This window comes from Vidua macroura, chromosome 2 (assembly GCF_024509145.1).
Source record: "Vidua macroura isolate BioBank_ID:100142 chromosome 2, ASM2450914v1, whole genome shotgun sequence".
Classification (NCBI taxonomy): Eukaryota; Metazoa; Chordata; class Aves; order Passeriformes; family Viduidae; genus Vidua; species Vidua macroura.
Window position 1 is genome coordinate 71158152 of NC_071572.1, and position 21135 is coordinate 71179286.

Sequence of the window (21135 nt, forward strand, 5' to 3'; positions counted from 1 at the left end):
ACAGCCATTCAGACCTGAAAAATTAGTTGAAGTCTGGAAATAATTGGTGAAAGATTACAGTGGGATGCATGACCACAGAAACAACACACCCATCCACACCTTTTCCACACCACGATACATATGCAAATTAAAGAGGTGACAAGTCTTTCATAATTTTTGCCCACAAATCACATCTTCTGTTGACCATTTTCTCTGCTTCCCTGTACTGGCTTCACTGAGCAATAGAAAAGTGCACCAGGAATTCCATAATCAGGGGTGAGGGACATGCTAAAAGCATTGAAGAATTATCGTAAGTAATTTGCTGTCACACCTGCTCCACCAGACAGCAGGATTAGCTCCTGCTTTCAGTTCACATCCAAGATCTTGGGCCCTGCCTTATGACTGTTTGGAAGGACAGCTAACAAACACACACTTGGGAGAGGAATAGAGCTGGAGTCTGACAACCTGAGAGAGATCCATGTTAGTTGGCACCATGATTGAAGTTTCCTGGGATCTTCTTGTTGAAGACTGGAATATAGGCTCAGGTGAAGGGCAGTGTGTAATTCAGCCCAGCCTGGTACACTGCTTCAGGCAGGTGCATAAAGCACCTTGACAGATGGACCCAGTTCCACTGCACATTTCAGCTCCTTTGCAGAAGAGAGCCCGACAGCTCCCATGTCAATCTGCTGCAGACATTTCCGAGCTGTGAAAGGCAGTGGGGTCAGGCTGAAGCACCAATGCATTGACAGAGCATGGTAACAACCATGAGCAGGATGATTCCCAGGCCTGGGGCATCCCCATTCTCCTGCCCTGGTGCGGCAGCAAAGGCAAGCAGTGCAAGGAGCTGTGTACATCACAGATCTCGCATACCCACCACTCCAGAGGCCCTCAGCAAGAGTGCCAGATCCCAAGGGCACAGGTTTTGCCCAGCTGAGACTTGCAAGACAGGCCAAACCAGATACTGGGCCACAGCCCAGTGTGAGCAGGGCAGGGCAGGTGGGGCTGCCTCCACCAGCCTAGGGCTGACACAAAGCCAGCCCCACAGGCAGAATGGCTGTGCCCCAGCATTTGTGTGCCAAGAGGCACTGAAGGACACCTTTCCCTGTGCTGATGGAAGGACCAACACTCCTTGCTCTTTCCCTGAATACCTGCCCTGGAAAGGCTCCTACTGCCACTGCTCAACTTGATTGCACCAAGCTCTGCAAGACAGAGGATTCTTCCACAAGTATTTCCAATTCCCTGACTGAGGAAATAGCTGGGGAAGCTCATGAAACAAATCCTGTTGCAGCTGAACTTGGAAGAGGCCTTCCATTTCTACACTATTTTCATTAAGGCATTGTCCTTCCTACCAATGGCTGCTCTCTTCACAGAGGTTTTGTATCCATTAATTTCTTCATTTGATGTTTGAGCACCCTGAGGTCATGCCCCCTTGAGCACACACAAAAAAAGTGTTCTTTCCTGCACCTGTTCCCAATCTCAATTCATTCTCTTTCTTATGTCAAGAATCAATGCAAACAACCAACCAGAAGTCTTTTTTCACCAGCTTCTTTGAGAAGTTGTACTTGTCATAAATGAGAAATCCTAACTCCTGGAAAAGTAATTTTTGGTCTTACTAGAGTGTATGCCCAGTGAGATGCATATTATCAAACTCTCCATTGCAAGCCCTTTACCAAAGCTGTCAGGTGGCCCATTTCCCCTTGCCCTATCCACTCTGTGCCTTGAGATCACCTCAAGTGATCCCCCTCTTCAAATCCTCCCTCCCTTCCTCCCTCCAGCTGTTTTCTCCCTCTTCAAATCTTCAAACACCAGTAGTTTCATCTCTGACTTTAATGGGAATCATTGAATCAAAGGGAACACAGATTCTGCAAGCAGGCTGGTATGGCTTGCAGGATATTGGTGCACTTTGGTGACAGAGCTGTTGACAACCTCAGAGAGGCAGGACTAGAAAACAGACCGTGGAAGCACTCTGGGGAAGGCAGCTCTGGTGAACAGCCATGGGGTGGGAGGTGCTGGAGTGTCACACTGCAGTCTTAAGCATGTGCTTCATGTGCTCCTGAGTGTAGATATCTGCTGACAGACGTCTCTGCATGCTAAAGAGTGTCTCTGGTCAAAAACCTGTGTGAGCATCTGCTCCCTTGGAGGGGCTTCGGGATCAAAACAGCCTGTTGTTCCCTAGAGTTCAGGGGTCTGGGTGGGAGCCAGAGGGGCTCGTCCTTTGCAGAGAGGGTGAGAACTCTGGAGATGGTTTTCAGAGGCTGCAGAAGGAATGAAGTGGAGGAGGGAGGAGAAGGGGAACAGAGTTAGGGGAGGGAGAGAGAGAGAAAGAGAGCACACCATTACTATCATACTTTCGAACTTTTCCAAGACACAAACCTCATGGAGCCCACCATTACCTGTTCTTCTCCCCTCCCCTCCTAAATGAGCGTGCAAAACTATGTAATTCTTCAACAACTGATAAATCAGGAAACAGGGTTATGCACCCATTCTAAGATGGCAAAAACAAACCCTTCCAAAGTGCCTTCTGTGATACTGGTTAAACAAAGCCCATAACTCCTTTGCTTTTGCTCTCAAAGCAGATACAAAATATTAACTACTAGCTTAGATACCAAGCTGCAGACCATCAAGCATCCATCCACCCATCTCACCCACCAAATAGAAAGGCAGCTCCAAGATGTAACTGTAAAAAAACAGGTAGCAACAGCTACACATCCTGCAAGCACTTGACAGCAACAAACTAGAACAAATGCAATATGAATAGGAAAAAAAGCAGGTGGCTCTTGGTTGTTTAAATTTCCTGGCAAGGAATAAAGCTTAGTTTTCTCCGGAGCACTGAGCTACACTATACTGTTAAAGCAAGTACTGAACAGAACATTTGAACCTGCCTCCTTCAAACAGGCAGCATCCTCCTTAAGGAATGAATTTGCTCATCAGTGGGATATCACTGTCCATCTTACTCATAAGCAGACTAGAAACACTTTCAAGGAACTAGATTACATGAATAGTAGGGCCAATATATCTTCCATGAATATTTTCTTGTGTATGACCTTCGTAGCATTTTGGGTATTCAAGAATTGCCCTCCTGAACCATAGTGTTGCAAGGTGGCTGTTGTAGTGACAGAAAAGGAAGAGGAATGTCACCCACAGAAGCACTTCAGCACAGGGAATTTAGAGAGCTGCAAGGTGATTACCCACATAGGGTTACTGGGAAAAGAGATGAGAGCACAGACCAGGGGAAAGCCCCAGGAGAGCTCTGACCTCAGGGACTTACTTTGAAGAATGACACTGCAGGGGATTTCCCTGTTTATATCAGATGTAGGAAAAAAATTTAGGAAAGTGCTTTACCTGAGCCATGGCAGACCTGTTTGGATTATTTGCTGAGCTGTAACAAGTGTTTGGACAGAGGGAAAACCTGCAGCCCCTCTACATCACTAGTTTTTGTGGTGAGGCACTCAAGTCCCTGTGGAATATTGTCCAGATGTGACAACAGCTGCTGTGCCGCTGGGATGTGATGTGGGATGTGATGGGATGTGCTGGGATGTGATGTGGTTAGGACACACAAGTGCCAAGTAGGGTAACAGGGAAGCTCTCATTCCACCATTATGAGCATACTAAACAGAGTTTTTGATTCCTTGTCTAATTACCTTAAAAATTAAAATACCACACTGTCTATTGTCTCCAGACTGATGGACACGGAAGATCATCTTCCTCTCCCACCTCAAATACAAGCCTCTAAATATCTGGGCTTTTATTGCAGGTCTCTGCTGCCAGTAGCAGCACTCCTTGATACTGTCTCTGTCACAAGATCTAGAAAGACAAGAGCTTCCAGCTCACAACAGGACTGTGTGAAAGAAAGAATAGCTTTTTGCTGTGTAGCAAAGTTTTGTCCAACACACACACTTGTGTGTATGTTCACAGTATTGCCTCACTGCCAAAAATGGGTGCAAATTATTCAAAAAAAGCTACAATGTTACTTGCCTCCTTCCTTTTTTAATTGCATTTGCAATTCTGGTTTTATTGAGCTTGATCAACTAGAAGAATTCTACCAGTGATCTGAGAATGTATATCTTCCTTCTGAGAAGGCAAAACAGAATGAAAGCACAGGCAAAGTAACTTCGCCATGTTCACAACACTACTTGCATTCACTTTGATTGCATGTTTTCACAGACACTTTGACAGCTAGGAGGATGGATGTCTCATAAGTGATTCAGTGTTCCTGCCTCTCCAAGAAAGGACTGAAAAAGCTGCAAATTCATATGTCCAGCAGCCTACCAGCAAAAACAGGCTTCACATTCCTAGAAAAAATGTGGATTTTTTTTCTCTCTCTGCCTCCTTAAAAAAGAAAACAACAACCAACTACACAAAACCAAACAACCCCAACAACAAAACCCTAATCAAAACTCTCGCTAACTCTTTTATCTGATTCAGCCACAAACAAATACACTTGTTCTTTCCCTGGTCACTTTCTTCATATCCCATATAATAAGAAGAATACTGCAGACTTGTCAGGGCTCATGCAAAGAGCCAATGCTCCCTGCCACTGAGTCCATAGCAGAGGTAGAAGTAGACCCAAGCAGGCACAGAGAAGAGCAGGGTGCAATGTTGCTGTGTTCAAGGCTGCCTGATGGAAGGCAGCCACCCCAGCTGCAGCCCAGCCCTGCAACTTCCTCCCTGCTGTGCAGACCCAACTAAGACACATGCAGGAGTCACTTCTAGGACAGAAATCCCAGTCCCAAGCTTGGTGCCTGGCAGCTGGATTACTGTGGGCGGCAGCAGGAATGCACATTTTGGGGTCTGCAGCTGGTGTGTAGCAGCTGGCATGCAGTGGCTAGCTAAAAGTAGATCAGGGTGGAATTTCTCTCTTGGCCACTTGGATTTGAATTTCAAGCACAAGCCACTCTCCCATCTATTTCTGTTTGCCTGCATTGTTCCTCTGCCCCAACAGCCACCAGGCACAAGAATGTTTTTTCCTTTTGGAGTAAGGAGCTGGCATTTTGGAAGAGAGCATCTCATTCCCACTCATTGGAAAGCAGAGTTTGGGGCATCTTCAAACAATGCTTAGCCTCTCAGTCCACCTAAGGTGACTGGAGGCAAGACCTATTCCACCCAGGGCAGTCTTTTCAACACCTTACTGATCTGGCAGAGATGAATCTCAGCAGAAACAAGGAGGACAGATCAAATGCTGGGATGAGCTGTACTGCACAGGGAGAGGAAGGACTCTGAGCTTTCTCCTCCTGCCCAGACTGAGCACTTGCAGGGTTTATAGCAACTCCTTGCTACCAATCTGCTGTAAAACCTGGAGCTGTTTCTAGTCCTGTTGGCATCTCCTGGGATGTGGGCTTTCTCACCTGCAGAGCTCTTGCTCAGCTCAATACTGGAGAATCTCCTGGCATTGCTCTACCTCATGATCTGTGTGACCACTTGTGTACCACCTGCCAGACTGGACACCATTTCAGTGTTTCTGCCTCTCTTCAGGGATGGGGAGAGAACTGGGCAGGGTAAGAGCTTTCTATGGCCAGGTTACTGGCCCTTCTACCCCACAGTACAGATGGTACCTGGAGTCAAGCCCCTGCCCTGCTGCTTTTCCTTAGGACAACCACATAGCTTGAGCCCACCTTCTGGGATTCCTTGGGGCAGCAGGATAAAAAACACTGCAGAGGTGCAAACCCATGGCAAATGGGGTCCAGTGCTTGTCCAGGCAGATGCATCACGGGAAAGACTTGCTCTGCAAGTGGGTACTTACGCGAGGGTCCCACACAGGGTGAGGTGTGCCCGTGCCAGGAGTGCCCTCACTTCATATACTCCCCTTCGCTCACATAGTCCATAAAAGACCCCGGCAACTCAGCAAAATCTTCCAAGACAAGACTGGTGGAGTCCTCACCCAGCAGATCACTGTCGGGCCGGGATGCCCGGGAGCGTGGAGCCAGCGGTGGCGGCGGTGGCGGCTGCGGCGGTGGCTCAGAGACGCTGGCCTGGCCAGAGCCCGGCAGCAGCTCCTCACAGTCCTCCGACTCCCCCTCGGAGGAGGCTGGCCCAAGGACATGGTAGAGGCTAGGCAAGCGGATGTCGAAGCGAAGGCCAAACTTGGCGAAGAGCTTCTCGTTGAGGGAGTAGAGTTTCTCCGAGATGTCATAGCCCAGATGGGAGGAGAAGAGCCGGGCAATGTAGCGGTCCTTCCTCAGGAGGAGATACAGCTTCTTCCTCGGCCAGGTGATGTAGCTGCAATCGGTCTCGGCTGTGAGCGTGACCTGTGGGGCAGGGGGTGAGTGGAGTAAGTCCCACTGCCTGGGTGGGGTCACCCACCTTGGAGCCATGTGCTTCACTCCAGGGAATGCCCTCAGCCCCTTTGAATCTATTCTCCTTGGAGATGGTGGGGCTGGAGAGCCAGATTGTCCTGGCTGAATGACTGGATAAATCCTTACCTGCTGCTGTTTCCTCTCCCTAAGGAGGCAAAGACCCTGTTTTCCAATGCAATTAGTATCATGTCCTCATTTAACCCAGCCACATGGATGGCTACAATTCACCCTCTTGCTTTCAGATGATGCTCCCTATTGACATCTGAGGGATGTAGCTGAAATGAACAGGGCAGCACAGACACCCCTATTATCCCTCACAAATGCTACAGAGGGGGATATTTTTGCACGCCCACTCAGTCTGAATTGCCAGCAAGTAGCCCTGGGGGAGGCTGCTGACCTATTCTGCTGCTGGATTGAACAGCCCCACAGGCCCTGCTCCAAGAAGGCCTTGAGTGTTGGAAGGGCCACCTGAAAGGCTTGTCTGGTCATCCTGTGCCCAAGGGACCTCCTGTCTCAGCAGTTCTGCTGGACTCTATGGGGCTGAATGGCCTTGAAGGGCATTGCAGCACAATTGCAGCACAGCTCAGTGAGACGGGAAATAAAAAGGTTTTATTGTGTTCGTGTATATGAAGAAAACTCATGAGGGTTTATTGGATTGATTTTAGAGAACTTAGAAATTTAGAGAACTTTAGAAATTTATTTTCATTTTCCTTCTGGTTTTGCCAGTGTAAAGAGATGCCTTTTCCCCCTAAGTGTAGGACAAGAACAATTTCAGTCAAAAACATGATATAGTATGCAAGTGTATATTATAATAATAAATAATAATAAAGACAAGAAATGCAGGAAGGGTCAAACTGCCCTGGGCCAAAGAAGAAGAACATCCGAGTGTAATGGAGACACTGGCATGCGAACAAGTGCCGGAGCCAAAATAACCCGGGGGCTCCCTTTCACTCTATGCCCAGGGGTCTCCTTGGTCAGCCGCCATGGCAGAGGGCCATTGGGAAGCTGAACATGGCTTGGCTGCATGTGTGTGTCCTTGGGTTTGATATTTAATGCCATTGCCCTGCAAACAGCTGTCTGATGAAAGAAATATAGGAGATAAAACCTGAGAACTTTCCCAGGCCAGGCAAGCAAAAAGAAGGGCCACACGTAAATTGAAATGACCAGAGTCTTATTTTCCTAACCAACCTCTGGCACAGTGATCAAAAGTGATCCCTTCTTGTGAGAGATTGAGGTGCAATAAGCAAACCTGCCACCAAACCAGGACAGCAAGAAAGATTTCACTCTTGAATCCCCCCTGACACAAGTGCTCCGGCATCAGCAAGAGCCTGTAATTCAGCCTTCTGGGGGAAAGTGCCAGCCCTGAAACCGAACTCTTTCAGGCACTGGGACCTAACGGTCCTGTGGGAAGCAGACAGCCAAAGCAGAAAGCTCAAGGAAACCAACTATTCGTGTAGACTGAGTCATGCTTTCTGCCATTTTTCAGAACTGAAATTGTTCAATCCAGAGAGCCACGGGGCAAGAAAGACCTCAGGCAAGAAAAACCTTCCATGCCTTCCTCCAGCAAAGACCCAGACTCTAACATGCACTTTTTAAACCAAATTATTGCATTGCTAAGACAAAGTTGAGATAAGTTACGGAGTTTTATTAACTACTCAGGTGAGAGGGACTAGTGTGTTAAACAGCTACCAAAAGCAGCACCTCACCATGGTTCAGCATGGCCACCAAGAGTAAGGTCCTTCCAGGTATATGGACTGGTCAAGTGACACCTGATGACTGCTGGTCTCACACAGCTGCTACTTCTTCATGCTCCTCAGTAACCACACGTGGTGTTTAGGCATTTGCAGCATATGGCCTTCCCTACCAGGGCTTACCTCCCCATCCTGATGCCAGGCACGGCTGACCTCACTGACCAGCCCTGTCTTGCAGAGCAGGAGATGTGCCAGAGCATGGTGCTGGCAGGGCTGGTGCAGCCTGGCCCCAGCCTGCCCCCAAGCTGTCTCACGCACCACAGATGAAGACCCTCAGGAGGTCTGGGAACATTCAGTTCCACGGAAATCAGCTCAGAAAATGCTGTGGATGTCTTTGCAGGTTGCAAATGCCTGCAGTCAGCCATTTCCCTGCCTGAAGCACTGGGCAGCCATCACTCTCCCTGCCGGATTCTTGGGCAAATACAGCCCAAGAGCTAGCAGCAGTCTGCTGCCAGATTGAAGACCTGTGCAAAACATGAGATACCAGCCCTAGCACAGCCATGTTGTTGTTGCCTTTTCTACTTCATTACCTTGGTCCAATATCCCTATTGCTGCTCACAATCTGTAGCCCTGTGCCACAGTCACATAGCCAGCTATCTCCTGCAACCATAATCACTGGTGATGTCACTGTTTTCAGGAGCAATCACCATGAACCTTTCACACATGAGCCAAATTCAGAAAAGCAGATTTGGAGAGCTGCCCTCGTTTAACCAAGTCTGCTTGGGGATACCTCATGAGAAAGCATCAATCCCTCATGACCCTCCCATGCTCCCAAGGGATTAGCAAAATCCCTCCTCATACGCCCTAATTGACATAATCAGGATTGACATCCTGACAGGTATCAGACCATCCTGGGATGTGTGTTAAAGACAGAGGGATGTAGGGTTAAGTAATCTTCTCCAGAAGGAAAGCCAAAGAAACACTGTGGGGTGTTGACAGCAAAGCCAAAATCCTTTCTTTTACTGCAAATGAGAATTGGTCTGGCCTCTCAGCAGGGGATCCTTCTGCTCAGAAAGAACCATATTTGGATGTGAATCATCCTTTCTGCCTATCCACCCAAAACACATGACCATCAGAAATGTTGGTGAGGAACAGGATGTTTATGGATTTACATCACTGCTGCACATTGCCACGGCTGCCATCCTGATGCCAGGACAATTCACCCTGCTAGCAGCGTGCAGGGCAAATGCATCAGTACAGGTACTAGAGAACACCGTAAGGGAAGAGAGCAGGCAATCTGACACCTCGATTCCCGATAAACTGGAAGGAGCATCATGCTCCACCCTCCTTGCTATCAGCAGATAGTAGGAGCATGCCCTGAGGTCTTCAGAACAAGGTAGGAAAACAGGTTAAACAGCTGATCACACAATCCTGTGCTGGCTAAACCACCAGGAAGGGGAGGAAAGTATTCCTGGTCAGCTTTGAATGGTATAATGAGACCTCTCTACCTCCTTCTCAGACATGCAGCAAAGGACCAAGGAGGGAAGCTGAGCTGCAGTTACCTGGAAAGTTCCTTCCTCAGAAGGTCGCAGTGACTCCCATTCTGGAGAGTCCAGGAACTGGTATGGAAAGACATAGTGAAGGAATTGTCCATCCTGGCACACTCGGATCCTGCAGAGGACAGGTGAGGCAGACAGGCTTAGGCCACAAAACAGATGTCACACAAATCTGATAGCTCAAACAGTGTGTCCCACCAGGGAGGAAAGAAATACTTGTCTCACACATGTCTCGTACCCTCTTGGGACAGCTGCAGGTGCTTTAGTGATGAGGTTATCCCTCCTTTCTCTGTGGGAAACCAATTGCTGCCACTTCCCCATACCCCATCTGTGTTCTGTTTCTTGCTACAAAGACAGCCCTCACAGGTGCAATGCTTGGTCCTAACCCAGGACTTCTAAACCCACAGGACTGCTGCCTTCTAGGTACTTCTAAGCCAGCCTGTGGCTTTTTGTACTTGCATCTTCCTCCTGCTTCCAGGATTGCATGAGGGCATTCCCAGTCTTGGTACTGGGAAGTCACTACACTCAGGATCCCCCAAAATCCTACTGCCCATGGTGCCTCACAGATCACCCTGAGAGCTCATCGTTTGCTGCACATTACCACTGACTTTCTCTTGGCATTCTAAGTATCCCTTTTGCCTGCTTTTGCTACAATTGCCTGCCAGGGTCAAGGTCAAACGTGCACTGAGCTCTGCTGTGGGAATAGAGAAGGACCTGCACAGGCCTGAAGCAAGGACAATGCCAGAGCACTCTGGAGTTCTATTCATAGCTCTGCATCACCAGACTTGGGGCCTCTTGCTTTCCTGTCACCATGTACCCCTGTTGTATGATGCACAAAGGCAATTCTTGCCTTCAGGAGTTAAAAGATTTTGTTCCCCTTTGGCTTCTAATCAGCTGGCAGTGCTGCCTGGAAGGGTCAGGGATCGTAAGACACATTTCCCAATTAAGCCATATTCTGCATTTCCAAGACCCCACTTGCTTTTAGCTTAAGTGCTTTAGTTTAAGAAAGAGCACCGTAACAGCAATGCTCTGCTGGGTCAACAAGGATCTCACAAGGCAATAGAGTGGGTACTAGGAAATGTAAATCCACTCCCGTCTCCATGGAGCATCCTTTACTTCCCACTGGAAAAGAGAGCCCAACAACTACCCACCATCACCATCTTTACTGACTGTTGCAGCACTTTCATGCCCACAGAGTAGCATCACATTATCCAGTGCAGATCAAGACAGCACAGACTCTTCCCCATCAATATTATGATGGGTAATTACAGATGCAGTAAACTCCAGAGCCAGCTGCTCACCAGAGATGTTTGGTAGGGTGAAGACTACTGGAAACACACATACCAAATATCCCTCCAGTGCTTTGCTATTCAACAATCTGGTGGACCCAGGGTGCTCTTAACACATCTTAGAAAAGGAACCATCAACATCAAAAAAAGGAAGGTCAGCCATTCTTCTTTGCACACTCCTTCACCAGAGAGGATTGGCCACTGCAGTAAAACAGGAGCCCAAGGTGATGCTTTGTATTCCAAAAGGAAAATCCTTGTGAGACACACCTCCTGCAGCTCAGGACTGCTCCTATTTAGAGATCTTCTTCCTTTCCCATTCTTATGTAACATTAGTGCCAAGTCTCTGGCAGCAGACTGGAAGCCAACACTATTGCTATTTGTATGCATCTGGATTTTGCAAATCCAGTTAAGTGGATATGCTGCTAAAGGCATGCCACAGGATCTCAGGTGAACAAATGACGGTACTTGATCAGCACAGTTCATTCAGTCAAATCTCCAGTGTGACTCTCTAGAGATCCCTGAGGTTCTCCTTGGTGGTCCAGAAGAAGGAATATCAGGGAAAGAAAGACACCTGATTAGGCAGGATCCACCACAGGAAAAATACTCTCTCTTTTGATGAAATGGTGCTCAAAGTGAAAAATGTCAAAGCCCTGAGGGTTGGGGTGTTTGGAACAGGAAATTCTCCCTGAACACAGCTGACCAGGGAGAGCAGGTGAACTGAGGCCTCAGTACAGTCAGCATACTCAGCACACTCAGCACACAGCTCATCACATCACAGAGGTGTGCCAGCTACCACCAGAGACCACAGGTCCAGAAACACTGTTCTCCTGCCTTGAGAAACACATTCTCACAGCCAGTCTGCTCCCATCAGAAATAAGATCACTTCAAAATGACAGACAAAGGGGGTAAGGATTCATTAGAAGTATCACAGGTAAGGCTGATCTGGCCACTTCATTGCCCATAGTTTGAGTCTGCAAACCATCCCCTGAAATACTGTTAAGTTAGAAAAACAAAACAAAACTAACACCCCAAAAAGCAAATTTCCCCCTTCCCCAACTAACTGATGCATAACTCAGATCCTTTTCAGAGGAAGGAAACAATCCTCACCCCAGTTTTGACAAAGGGTGATAATACAACAATAAGCCACAGAAGTTTGCTATCAGACTTTGTTCAGAAATGGGGGAGCCTTTACCTGCCAGACAGCAGCAATGAGAGGCGGTCAATGGGCGTCTTGCCTTCCACTGCATAATTCTGGTCTCTGACTAGCGACTGGACCTGCTCTTCAGAGCATTTCACAATTTCTTTGTAGACTTCCTGGGGCACCTGCAAGGGCAGGTACATGGTCTTGTAGAGGAGGTCAAACTCTTCTGGGATGGTGTTTCTGCGGAGCCGGTAAGCCAGGTGAGCCAGCTGAAGCAAGCAGGCGAGAACCAGCAGCATGTTCCAGATGAAGATGTCCAGCCCACAAGCGCTCAGCCAGCCCCACAGAGCATAGCAGAAGTAGCCTGGGGCCAGGAGGCCAAAGATATAGAGGGACCCAAAGATGCCACTTCCCCCCATGTAACCCAGGAGGACAATGCAGCTGGCCAGCTGGTAGGCTGCTTCCTCCGTAATCTCCTTCCAGGCATCACACACTGGAGGCCGGAGAACAGCCTGGTCCCACGAGGGGCTGTTTACGCTCATCCTGCCCCACTCCCCACCCTCCCCAGCCGTCCTGCGCTCAGAATGAATTGTCATACACAAAGGGTGTTGCAGACGTTGGAAACCAGAGCTGCTGGGTAGCTGTTCCTCCTCTTCCTCTTGTGCACCGTCTGGCCCCACAGCAGTGCTTCAAAGCAACATGCTAAAAAAGTGCCGCCGAATGTTTTTGCTCCCAAAAAATTCCAAAAGTGTTCAGTTCTCCTCTGTGGCTCACAAAGCGTCGGCTGGCCCCCTTCTTAGCCACAACAGTGAGAAAAGAAACTGGCAAACGTGAGGCCAAAAGAGCTCAGTCAGAAAAAGAGTCGAGGCCATTAGCTGGAAAACTCACAGACAGGACAGAGATCTTGCACTGCCTGTCTCGCCTGCTTGCAGCAAATGGAATAGCGACCGTGAGAGAGCAGCAGAGGGAGCTGGTGTTGAGTGTGGAATGTGTATCTCTTGGCAGTGGAACGGAGAGAGACCCCAAATGGATAACCATGTTTGGAATTGAAATCCAAGGAGCAAAAGCAGCGAGGAGAATAGAGAGCAAGCATGCACCCGCTACTTAACATACCTCAGGCGGCCAGATAAGCCCAGCGCAGTGCGAGGAGGGGAAAGGAGAAGGGAAAACAACCAGCTTATCGTGGCGAACTCCAGTCACACATCGGGCTCTCCACCGCTCTGCACTCTTGCAAGAGAGTGATTTTCACCCAGCACAAAAAAGGAAAAAGGTCACCCCCTTTTCCCACTGTTCATAACTATGAGAAGGACTTAGCAAAGGAAGAGAGGCTGGCTCTCAATTAATACTTTCCAGGTCCATTACAGCCTCCCCTTACTCCAGGGAGCTTCCTCTCGTGGGGTGTTTTAGATCAAGGGGCACAAGGAAAAGCTTTGCACAGCCAGAGAACTGTGAATGCAAGGGATAAAACTAGAGCAAATGAGCCTCTGGCACCCAGTTTCATCTATCATGAAGATGAGACTATCCTGCCTGCCAAAAGCTTTGTGAGCGTATAACACTTGGAAGCACATTTTGTGGGGAAATCCTAGTTGAGGGATTACAGGCTCTGTTGGGAAGCACCCTTGAGAAATATCATCCCACATTCTCATTTTTCTAATAGCTATTTAGAACCTGCCCCAGACCTTCATTTAGCCCAAAGAGGAGAGCCAACACTTCCCACTCAGGTAACCCAGGACACAGGCACAAGAGAGAGCCTTTGAGGTCAGTCCTCCATGGTCAGCTACACAAAACACTCATAAATGCAATTCCTCCCCTGCTTCAAGTAACACATTATCAGTCACACAGGCAGGATCTGCCCCACTGCCAGGATGCAGTTACATTTCAGGCATTGACGCAACCCACGTGGTCTCCCATCACAGTATGAAGTCAGCCTGCATGGGTCAGTGGGGTAGAGATAGGATTTCAAGGGTGGTTGTGTTTCAGACCGAGCTTGCAGCTGCCCTGCCTAAGATGCCATTCCCATTGGCACCATTCAGTTAAAGACACACTGATTACCTCTCCTAACTAATAGTACTCTGGAATAACACTGTCTCCCAGGCAAGGCTGCAGCAATGCTTTATGGCAACCTTCAAGAATTCATCATGGTCTTGGCCAGTACAATCTTATTTCTACAATGATGAGGCCACGTGCAATACAGAGCTGCATGGCTCCTAAGAGCCATCCTGGCAGGTTGACATGTGGGAAGGAAAGAAGACAAATTAAGCCTTGCACAGGGTGAGCACAGTCCATTCAGAAAGGTGCTTTCTGTTAAGGGTAAAGTGAAACAGGGAAACTGGTCTTCAGAGGCCCCTTAACTAAGTGAAGAAATAAATCTTATCTACTGAAGCAGAACACTCATCTGCAAGAGTTATGGGGGAAATTAAGAACTTTCTCTTGACCTTCTCTGCAAAGCAGGACAGATGATCTTGTAGCTAAAGCACCACAATAAAAATCTTGGGATCCAGGTTCTGTTTTTCATACCATTGCTATATACTCACTATATGATCCCGACAACAACTTGTCTACCTTTAGGCCTCTGCAAAAAATCTGTAAGGAGCCTTCTCTCCAAGATAGGCTGACAGCTGATAAAATGGGGAGTTGGAATATCAAGATTGTGAACACTTAGGAGAAAGATACTTTACATAAGATCTGTTAGACAAAACTGAACTGCTATGAGAAGAAATGTAGAACTACATTAGAGGAAGCATCCTGACAAGCACCATTGCAATTTCTCCTACCTTTTCATACTACCAAAACTTTTTGCAGGGGCATCAAAGAAAGTGGAAAAAAAAGGAAGTTAATAATTTCATTCTTCTGTTAGGTAAATTCCTGAGTAAAAAATAAACTGGAACACAGTATTAATGACTCATTAGGGCAAGAAAGACCTTCATCTGACATCTTCCAGAACACAAATAGTGGTGTTGCAGCAATGCAGTGAAGCACCGTGGGTGAGGATGACCTGTTGTGATTTCTCTGTGAAAGGCAGACAAGAAGCTTTCAACCCATGGCAATAACAGCACAAAGCTCTCGTTAGGAACTACACAATTTTTCTGCTGGGTCCCAATGTGACATTGTAGAGAGAATGATACAGCACTTTAAAAGGTAGATCTCAGAGTACACACTAGAGATTAACTTTGTGTTTTCAGACTCAAATTTCTAAAAGGAAGATTTGTAAAGTGATTGAGCCACCAAGACTAAATCTTCCTTTCTCCCTTGGCAGTACCATGGCCATACAGATCATCTTCATAGCACTTTCAGTTTTCCACCCAGCAAAAGTAAAAAACTCTCTTATTACCAAAGAGATATTTTATTTTCATGTCTTGCTTTAGATTAGAGTAAATGCCCTTCATCCAGGGATGCTGGTTCCTCCAAGATGAGTATTCAAAAGCCAGTACTGATTCAATGGGAAATGGACATACCAAAGTTGAAAACAATTTGGAATGAAGATGGCAAGTTCATAGAAAATACATGAGCAGCATTAACACCCTTCCCTGGAAGTAAACACATAAGCATTACTACAAAACGTGTTTGTGAAGAACAGAAACAGACATGTCAAACTTTCCAGCACTGAAACAGGCAGTGTGGAAACAGGTGCTTCACTGATTTCCCCACTTAGAATGGACTCAACCAGTAGCACTTCATATTTAGCTGTATGTGATGATGCAACACAGGTACAGCCTGCACTATGTTTGGCAAATAAATCCTCTGTCCTTGAGAGCCACACAACACAGAGATTATCAGTCCCAAATCTCACAGCAGCTGAATGACTGGTTATTTTGCCCATCCTTTAGGAAGTCAACAGGTTCACTACTGATCCCATAAGCTGAAAACCAGTTCAATCACCTGTGTTGAGGACACTAAGACCTTGGTGGATTGAAGTCAGAGAGGGCATAATCAAACACCTCTTTTTTTATTTATTATATAGTGCATTGCTGGCATTAGTTTGCAGAACTGTTACTTACACAGAATAAACACCGTAGCTCCAAAATATACACATTTGATTTATAACTGCTGGGGAAGGTCTCAAGCCTACTCCAGACAAGCTCACAGTGAATTACAAAGGTTCAAAGATGGCATGTACTGTATCTAGTTGTGCTACTCTATAGTTTAGTCAAGATTCCTGCTACTGCCACGTTTCCCTCAAGGTACACACCACCCCGTGCAGGGCAGTGCCTGTCACCAACACTGTCAGTAAGTATTAAGACAGGAACTCCCACTCCCTGAATGAAGCCCTGAATCCATTCCACAGGAATACCATAGTAAGAAATTAAGCTACTCAGCAAGGAATTTGATTTGACTACAAGGTTTTTCCTTTGTTGCTTTAAGTGTAGAGTTGTCTAGTATCCTTTCTGTACTTGTTGCACACAGATACATCAGCATCCCACTCATTTCCAACAACTTTCTAAAGTACTAGCCATGCTTTTACCCTCATGGAGGTCTAAACATCCCAATTCTTAAGTGAATAGAATTGTGTAAAATTGTGCAGGAATATGTTTTTTTCTTTTCTTGACCTGATATAAACAGCACTCCACTCTCACTTGGCCACTCTCTGCCCTGCTCCTGTGGTACCATTTTCACAGTTTACCCAGACCATGCTACCACAAAGCTAGTGCTCATCCATCTTTACCATTCTCTTCAGTTCATGCTCTGATACACAATGGTTCAACAAGGAATGAACTTATTCAGGTTCCTACCTCAAGACAATAATAAACACCAAGAAGAGCACCAGGTCCTGCTCCTTAAACAGCTACAGTGCCACAGGCAGCTTTGAATGCTTTCTGCCAGAGCCACACCTGCATCCCTACTCTGAGGCAGAAAGTCAGCATGGACACAACTCTTGCCTCAAGACAGGACCTTCAGAAAACATTCCCAGAGGGAGAATCTAAACTCTCCTCACACAGCTTGTGAGTTCAGCAGAGGCAGCACCAAGTGTCACATACTAAATGTTCACAGTCAAAAGCCACTGCTAGCTCAGGATACACAGGGCCTAGCAGGCAGAGAAACGATCATGACTACACTCAATCCTCCAGCAGCATCAAAGTCAGGAGAAAAATCAAGACAGAGCACAGATTTTGTCTCTTCAGTTTCTGAAGAGAAAACTCATCAGGAGAAAAATTAGTGACACCATATTCAGGAAAGCCAACTCACCACAGGAAGAGTAACACTAGGGTTTCAGTGTCACATATTATGAAGCCAGAAAAGCCTCACTTGTAACAAACCAGAAATTGCACCTAATGTTTCTCTAGATTGCAAGAAGGAATCAAAAGCAACAACTACCATCTCATACAACACTATCATCTCATACAAGTGAAAGAAGCAGCCAGAAAACAAAGCCCATGCGTGCATAGCACAAGACCAACACAACAAAAACTCAGTATAAAAAAAGCGCTTTACTTTCAGTCAAGTAACCTGTACATAAAAGTCTCTTGCAGTGACAGAGAGCAGTCCTCTTCTCCCTTTCCCTTGAAGTACTACTGGCTCAAGCAAGTTTGAGACGGGAAGTACCTAATTTTTCATTACAAAGAATCAAGCTCAGGTAACGGTATTCAAAAACCATCAGAAGAATTTGAACATGGGGAAATCAAATACAGTTTTGACTCTAAGGAAGTTAATTTCATAAGACTGTGGTCACCTTTGTACAAACATAGTTACAGCTACTGTCACAAACAGCACTGCAAGCTTCAGCACGGCTGCTGAAAGCTGCTAGAGTGTAATGCTACTAGCATGATTTCACAATTTGCATCAGTGGGAAAACCCACCAAAGTTCTCTCTGTTCAACCACACCACATCAGTAATCAGAAGGAAGAAAGAGTTCCTACATTAATGACTAAGCAGGCTTTTCTCATTCTCTCATTCCTGCAGCATGCTGTTTTCAGTATGGAGGGCACTGTCATTTCTTTACTTAAAAAGAAACAGAAGTCAGGAACACCGGTCATTTTCAGGCTTTTATTAAGAGGAAAAAATATATTTTCTGTAGCAGTGGCCAAGAGCAAGCAGTGGAAAAGTTACAGATGTGATGCATACTCTATCATTAAAGAATCTTCATAAATAGACTCTTTCTTTATATTTGTTCTTTGAAGTAACTTGCAGAAATAATTTATTTTGCAGCTTTCCAGAACACAGTCACACCAAAGACATCATCTAGAAGAGAAAGGAAACATAGCTTCACAAAACATGGATTTCCACTGGATATTGAGACAGCAATGTTGGCTGTAATGTCAATGAGGATTGTTCTGCCTTCTCTCTCATAAGGGCAACACCATCATGAGCACTACTCTGGGCCTTGCAGTGGCACCAGCTGAGGTGCCAGGGCACCTCAGAGGCAGAGTTCCTGAAGGCTGTACTCACCTGACTCAGTCCTGCTCATCTCACTCATATCTTGAAGCCCAGAGCTCTCATACACTCCTTGTGAGCTTCAATTAGGTGCCCACAATTTTCTTCTCCCTTCTCAATAATGCTGCAAAACAAAAAGATTTCCAGGGTTCAGCAATAAAATGTTCACTTACTTTTAGTCAAAGAAACAGAATTGACAAACTGTTGGGGACAATTAAAAATCCCTATTAGGATCCAGAGATTTTTTTTTTTTTTCCTATCCTAGTGCTGTTTTGGACAATATAAAACTATCCCAAAAAGTTACCAAAACCTGGAGCTGTGCACCTAAAACTCTGACAACAGGCATAACACAACTTCCTATTCACAGGCCAGGGTCTATTCTGGGCAAGTCCAGATGGGGATTTGTTATACAACACAAGGCTGTCACATCATCAATTACGCTGAGCTGGCCAGTTTCAAATTATTCAGTAGGGAAGCAACATTTCTCCAGTAAGAGAACAATAGAGAACAGGTTAATCAGTAAATGATATTTTAGTCCAACTTCAGTTGCAATTTAAGGACCCTGAAGCAAAAAGCAAAACAAAACACAACACCTGCCCAGCTATTGTTGAAAAAATGATTCACCATATATGGTAACTTTTGATGTTACTCATCTATCCAAGTAAGAGTCTCTTATTGTTGGTATCTTATGTATACCACAAAAGCAGTTCAGACTTGCTTTCTGACTGAATGACAGAGCTGTTTCATTTTTTTCTTAGTTTTTTTTACAATGAGCACAGACACGTCCACTGGCTGCCCAGGGCAACTGCATCTGACCAGTAACATCCCTCCCACCATCTTAGGGGGCCCTGGATTCACCCTCACTATGAGGGTGAATGTAATTAGACATGTTCCCCCCTAAACTTAGCAAAAACAGTGTTCAGTATTTCAGTGTTACGTCACCTACCATCTATACCACCAGCAAAGTAAAAAAAAAAAAAAAAAAAGAGACAATTTGGTCATCAGATTAAAGTTTTTTAAACCTTAAAGATTCACTGTCAAAGACAAAGGAGCTCCATTTTGAGGATGCACTTCATACAATTTTATAGGTCCTACAGTCATGACTATGCCTATAATTACCAATGCAGCTATACAGGTCACTGTCAAATTTTGAACTTCTCTGGGAAATGTCATCCTCTGAGACTCAAAAAACAAGAGTATTTTCCTTTACTTAAAAGACAACGTAATTTATACTCAGGTGAACAACAAAGAAGTTATCACCTGCTGATATGCGTTGCTTCAATCAACAATAGTGAAGATTTACAAGCAGCATTGAAAGCTGATCTTTGAAACCTGTTTTAAACACGGGCTATGAGGTTTTAAACCCTTCATTTCTAAAGTATCCTTTTAAGACAGTTTCCTCTCCTTCTCCACACTGGCCCTCCTCCCTCGGATGCTCCAGCATCCGGGGCGGGGAGAGCCCCCAAAATGCCCGGCGCCCGCTGGCAGGAGCACACACTCCGGGAAGGAGGGAATGCCGGCGGGGCAGGGCGCACACACCGGCGGAAGGGGAATGCCCGGGCACGGAGGGGCGGCCGCAGGGAGCCCGGGGCCGGGTCCCTACCAGGCGTCCCGCGCCTTCTTGGTCTCGGGGCAGGCGCAGCAGGGCTTCAGCGGCTTCTTCTCCTCCCGCGCCTCCCCCGCGCCCTTGCCGTCGCAGCTGGCGGCGGCCACCGAGGACATGGCGGGCAGTTCCCGGCTCCCTCAGCCCGCGCGGAGAACGGGCCGGCGGCGGCCGTGTGAGCGCGGCTGGCTCCGGGAAACCGCGGCTGGTTCCGGGAAACCTCGCCCGCCCCTTCCCGGCCCGCGGCCTGCTGGGAGGGGTAGGTGCGGGCCCTCCTCCCGCCGGCCGCCCCGCCTCTTCGTAGCCGTCACCCCGGGGCGTGGCGGGGCCGGGCCGGGCGCTGCCACACAGTGGCGGGACGAAAGTGACATTTGCCAGGGTCACTCGGTTATGAACGAACCCGAAGGGGACGGAGGGAGCTGGCAGCGGGGAGGAAAAATGGCGTCAGGCGAGAGCAGCTGGCTCCCGCCGCAGTCAGCAAGAGCAGCAAGTGACGCCCTGGGCTCTGCCAGCGCCGGCTCCACCCTTAAAGTTGTGCCCAGCCACCTAAACCTCTTTCTTCCTACTCAGCCAGTGGGGAAAACAGAGGATCAGTTCATTGTGGGGGTGGCTACACGGATACAGCACAGTCACCATCGCTGGGATCGTTAATGTCGCGGTTTCACGGCAGCGGCCCAGCAGGGCCGGCCCTTGGCATTGCTGCAAAAGGATGTGCTCTGATGCTTGATCTTTTATGCTTTCAAGCCTAAGCAACAAGAAGGAATATTTAGTTTGTGAAAGAGAGAGCAACTAACGAGCTCCAAGTGCTGTCCATGCTTGACATGCTTCAGTGATCTCAGACCTGGGAGGGAGTAACAAGTCTTGGAAAGAAGAATGTGCACTGATACTGGACACAAAGAATGCAGAATGTACAGGCCACAAGGACATCTGGCAGAACTGCCAAGATAAGGAAGAAAGCAATAAAGCCAACTCAGCAATTTTGTTAAAATAGCTCCAACTTGATAAAAATTAATTCTGGTAGGGGGAAATGGTGTTCACCAACTCAGGTACCACTGACCCCAGAAACGTACTGACTCAAGTAGAAGATTGAGCATGCAGACTATTTAGCATGAAAAGTGAGAAAATCATTAACCAATAAAACATAGAATACTACTTTATAAGAGAACTATGTAACTTGTAACCAATGAACACAAATTCCTTTGTTTGCTAAAATG

The 21135-nt window shown here is 46.9% G+C and overlaps 2 protein-coding genes across 3 annotated transcripts; both read right to left on the minus strand.

The window, feature by feature from the left end:
* Positions 1-1832: 1832 nt before the first annotated feature.
* On the minus strand, positions 1833-12632 carry POPDC2 (popeye domain containing 2). Of its 2 annotated transcripts, none has more exons than XM_053970574.1 (4): positions 12001-12632; positions 9526-9634; positions 5858-6224; positions 1833-2234 (listed from the first exon to the last, which is right to left on the minus strand). In XM_053970574.1, exons 1-4 carry the CDS (start codon positions 12543-12545, stop codon positions 2152-2154), a joined length of 1104 nt encoding a protein of 367 aa, XP_053826549.1. In that variant the 5' UTR covers positions 12546-12632; the 3' UTR covers positions 1833-2151. The 2 variants fall into 2 exon arrangements, with proteins under 2 accessions (XP_053826549.1, XP_053826548.1); XM_053970573.1 differs by having other exon boundaries at positions 2144-2234; positions 5720-6224.
* A 5285-nt stretch (positions 12633-17917) lies between these two features.
* On the minus strand, positions 17918-20179 carry LOC128804259 (cytochrome c oxidase copper chaperone). The gene is made up of 3 exons (XM_053971880.1): positions 19922-20179; positions 18334-18442; positions 17918-18126 (listed from the first exon to the last, which is right to left on the minus strand). Exons 1-2 carry the CDS (start codon positions 20038-20040, stop codon positions 18358-18360), a joined length of 204 nt encoding a protein of 67 aa, XP_053827855.1. The 5' UTR covers positions 20041-20179; the 3' UTR covers positions 17918-18126; positions 18334-18357.
* Between the last annotated feature and the right edge of the window lie 956 nt (positions 20180-21135).

Bases quoted from the DNA above. Each gene is read 5' to 3' on its own strand.
- POPDC2 (XM_053970573.1), bottom strand. From the start codon at position 12,545: ATGACAATTCATTCTGAGCGCAGGACGGCTGGGGAGGGTGGGGAGTGG. The intron at 9,635-12,000 runs GTAAAGGCTCCC...TGTCCTCTGCAG, and splicing joins TCATTGCTGCTGTCTGGCAG to GATCCGAGTGTGCCAGGATG. The intron at 6,225-9,525 runs GTAACTGCAGCT...CCTGCCCCACAG, and splicing joins CTGAGGAAGGAACTTTCCAG to GTCACGCTCACAGCCGAGAC.
- LOC128804259 (XM_053971880.1), bottom strand. From the start codon at position 20,040: ATGTCCTCGGTGGCCGCCGCCAGCTGCGACGGCAAGGGCGCGGGGGAG. The intron at 18,443-19,921 runs GTAGGGACCCGG...TTTGTTTTGCAG, and splicing joins AAGAAGGCGCGGGACGCCTG to CATTATTGAGAAGGGAGAAG.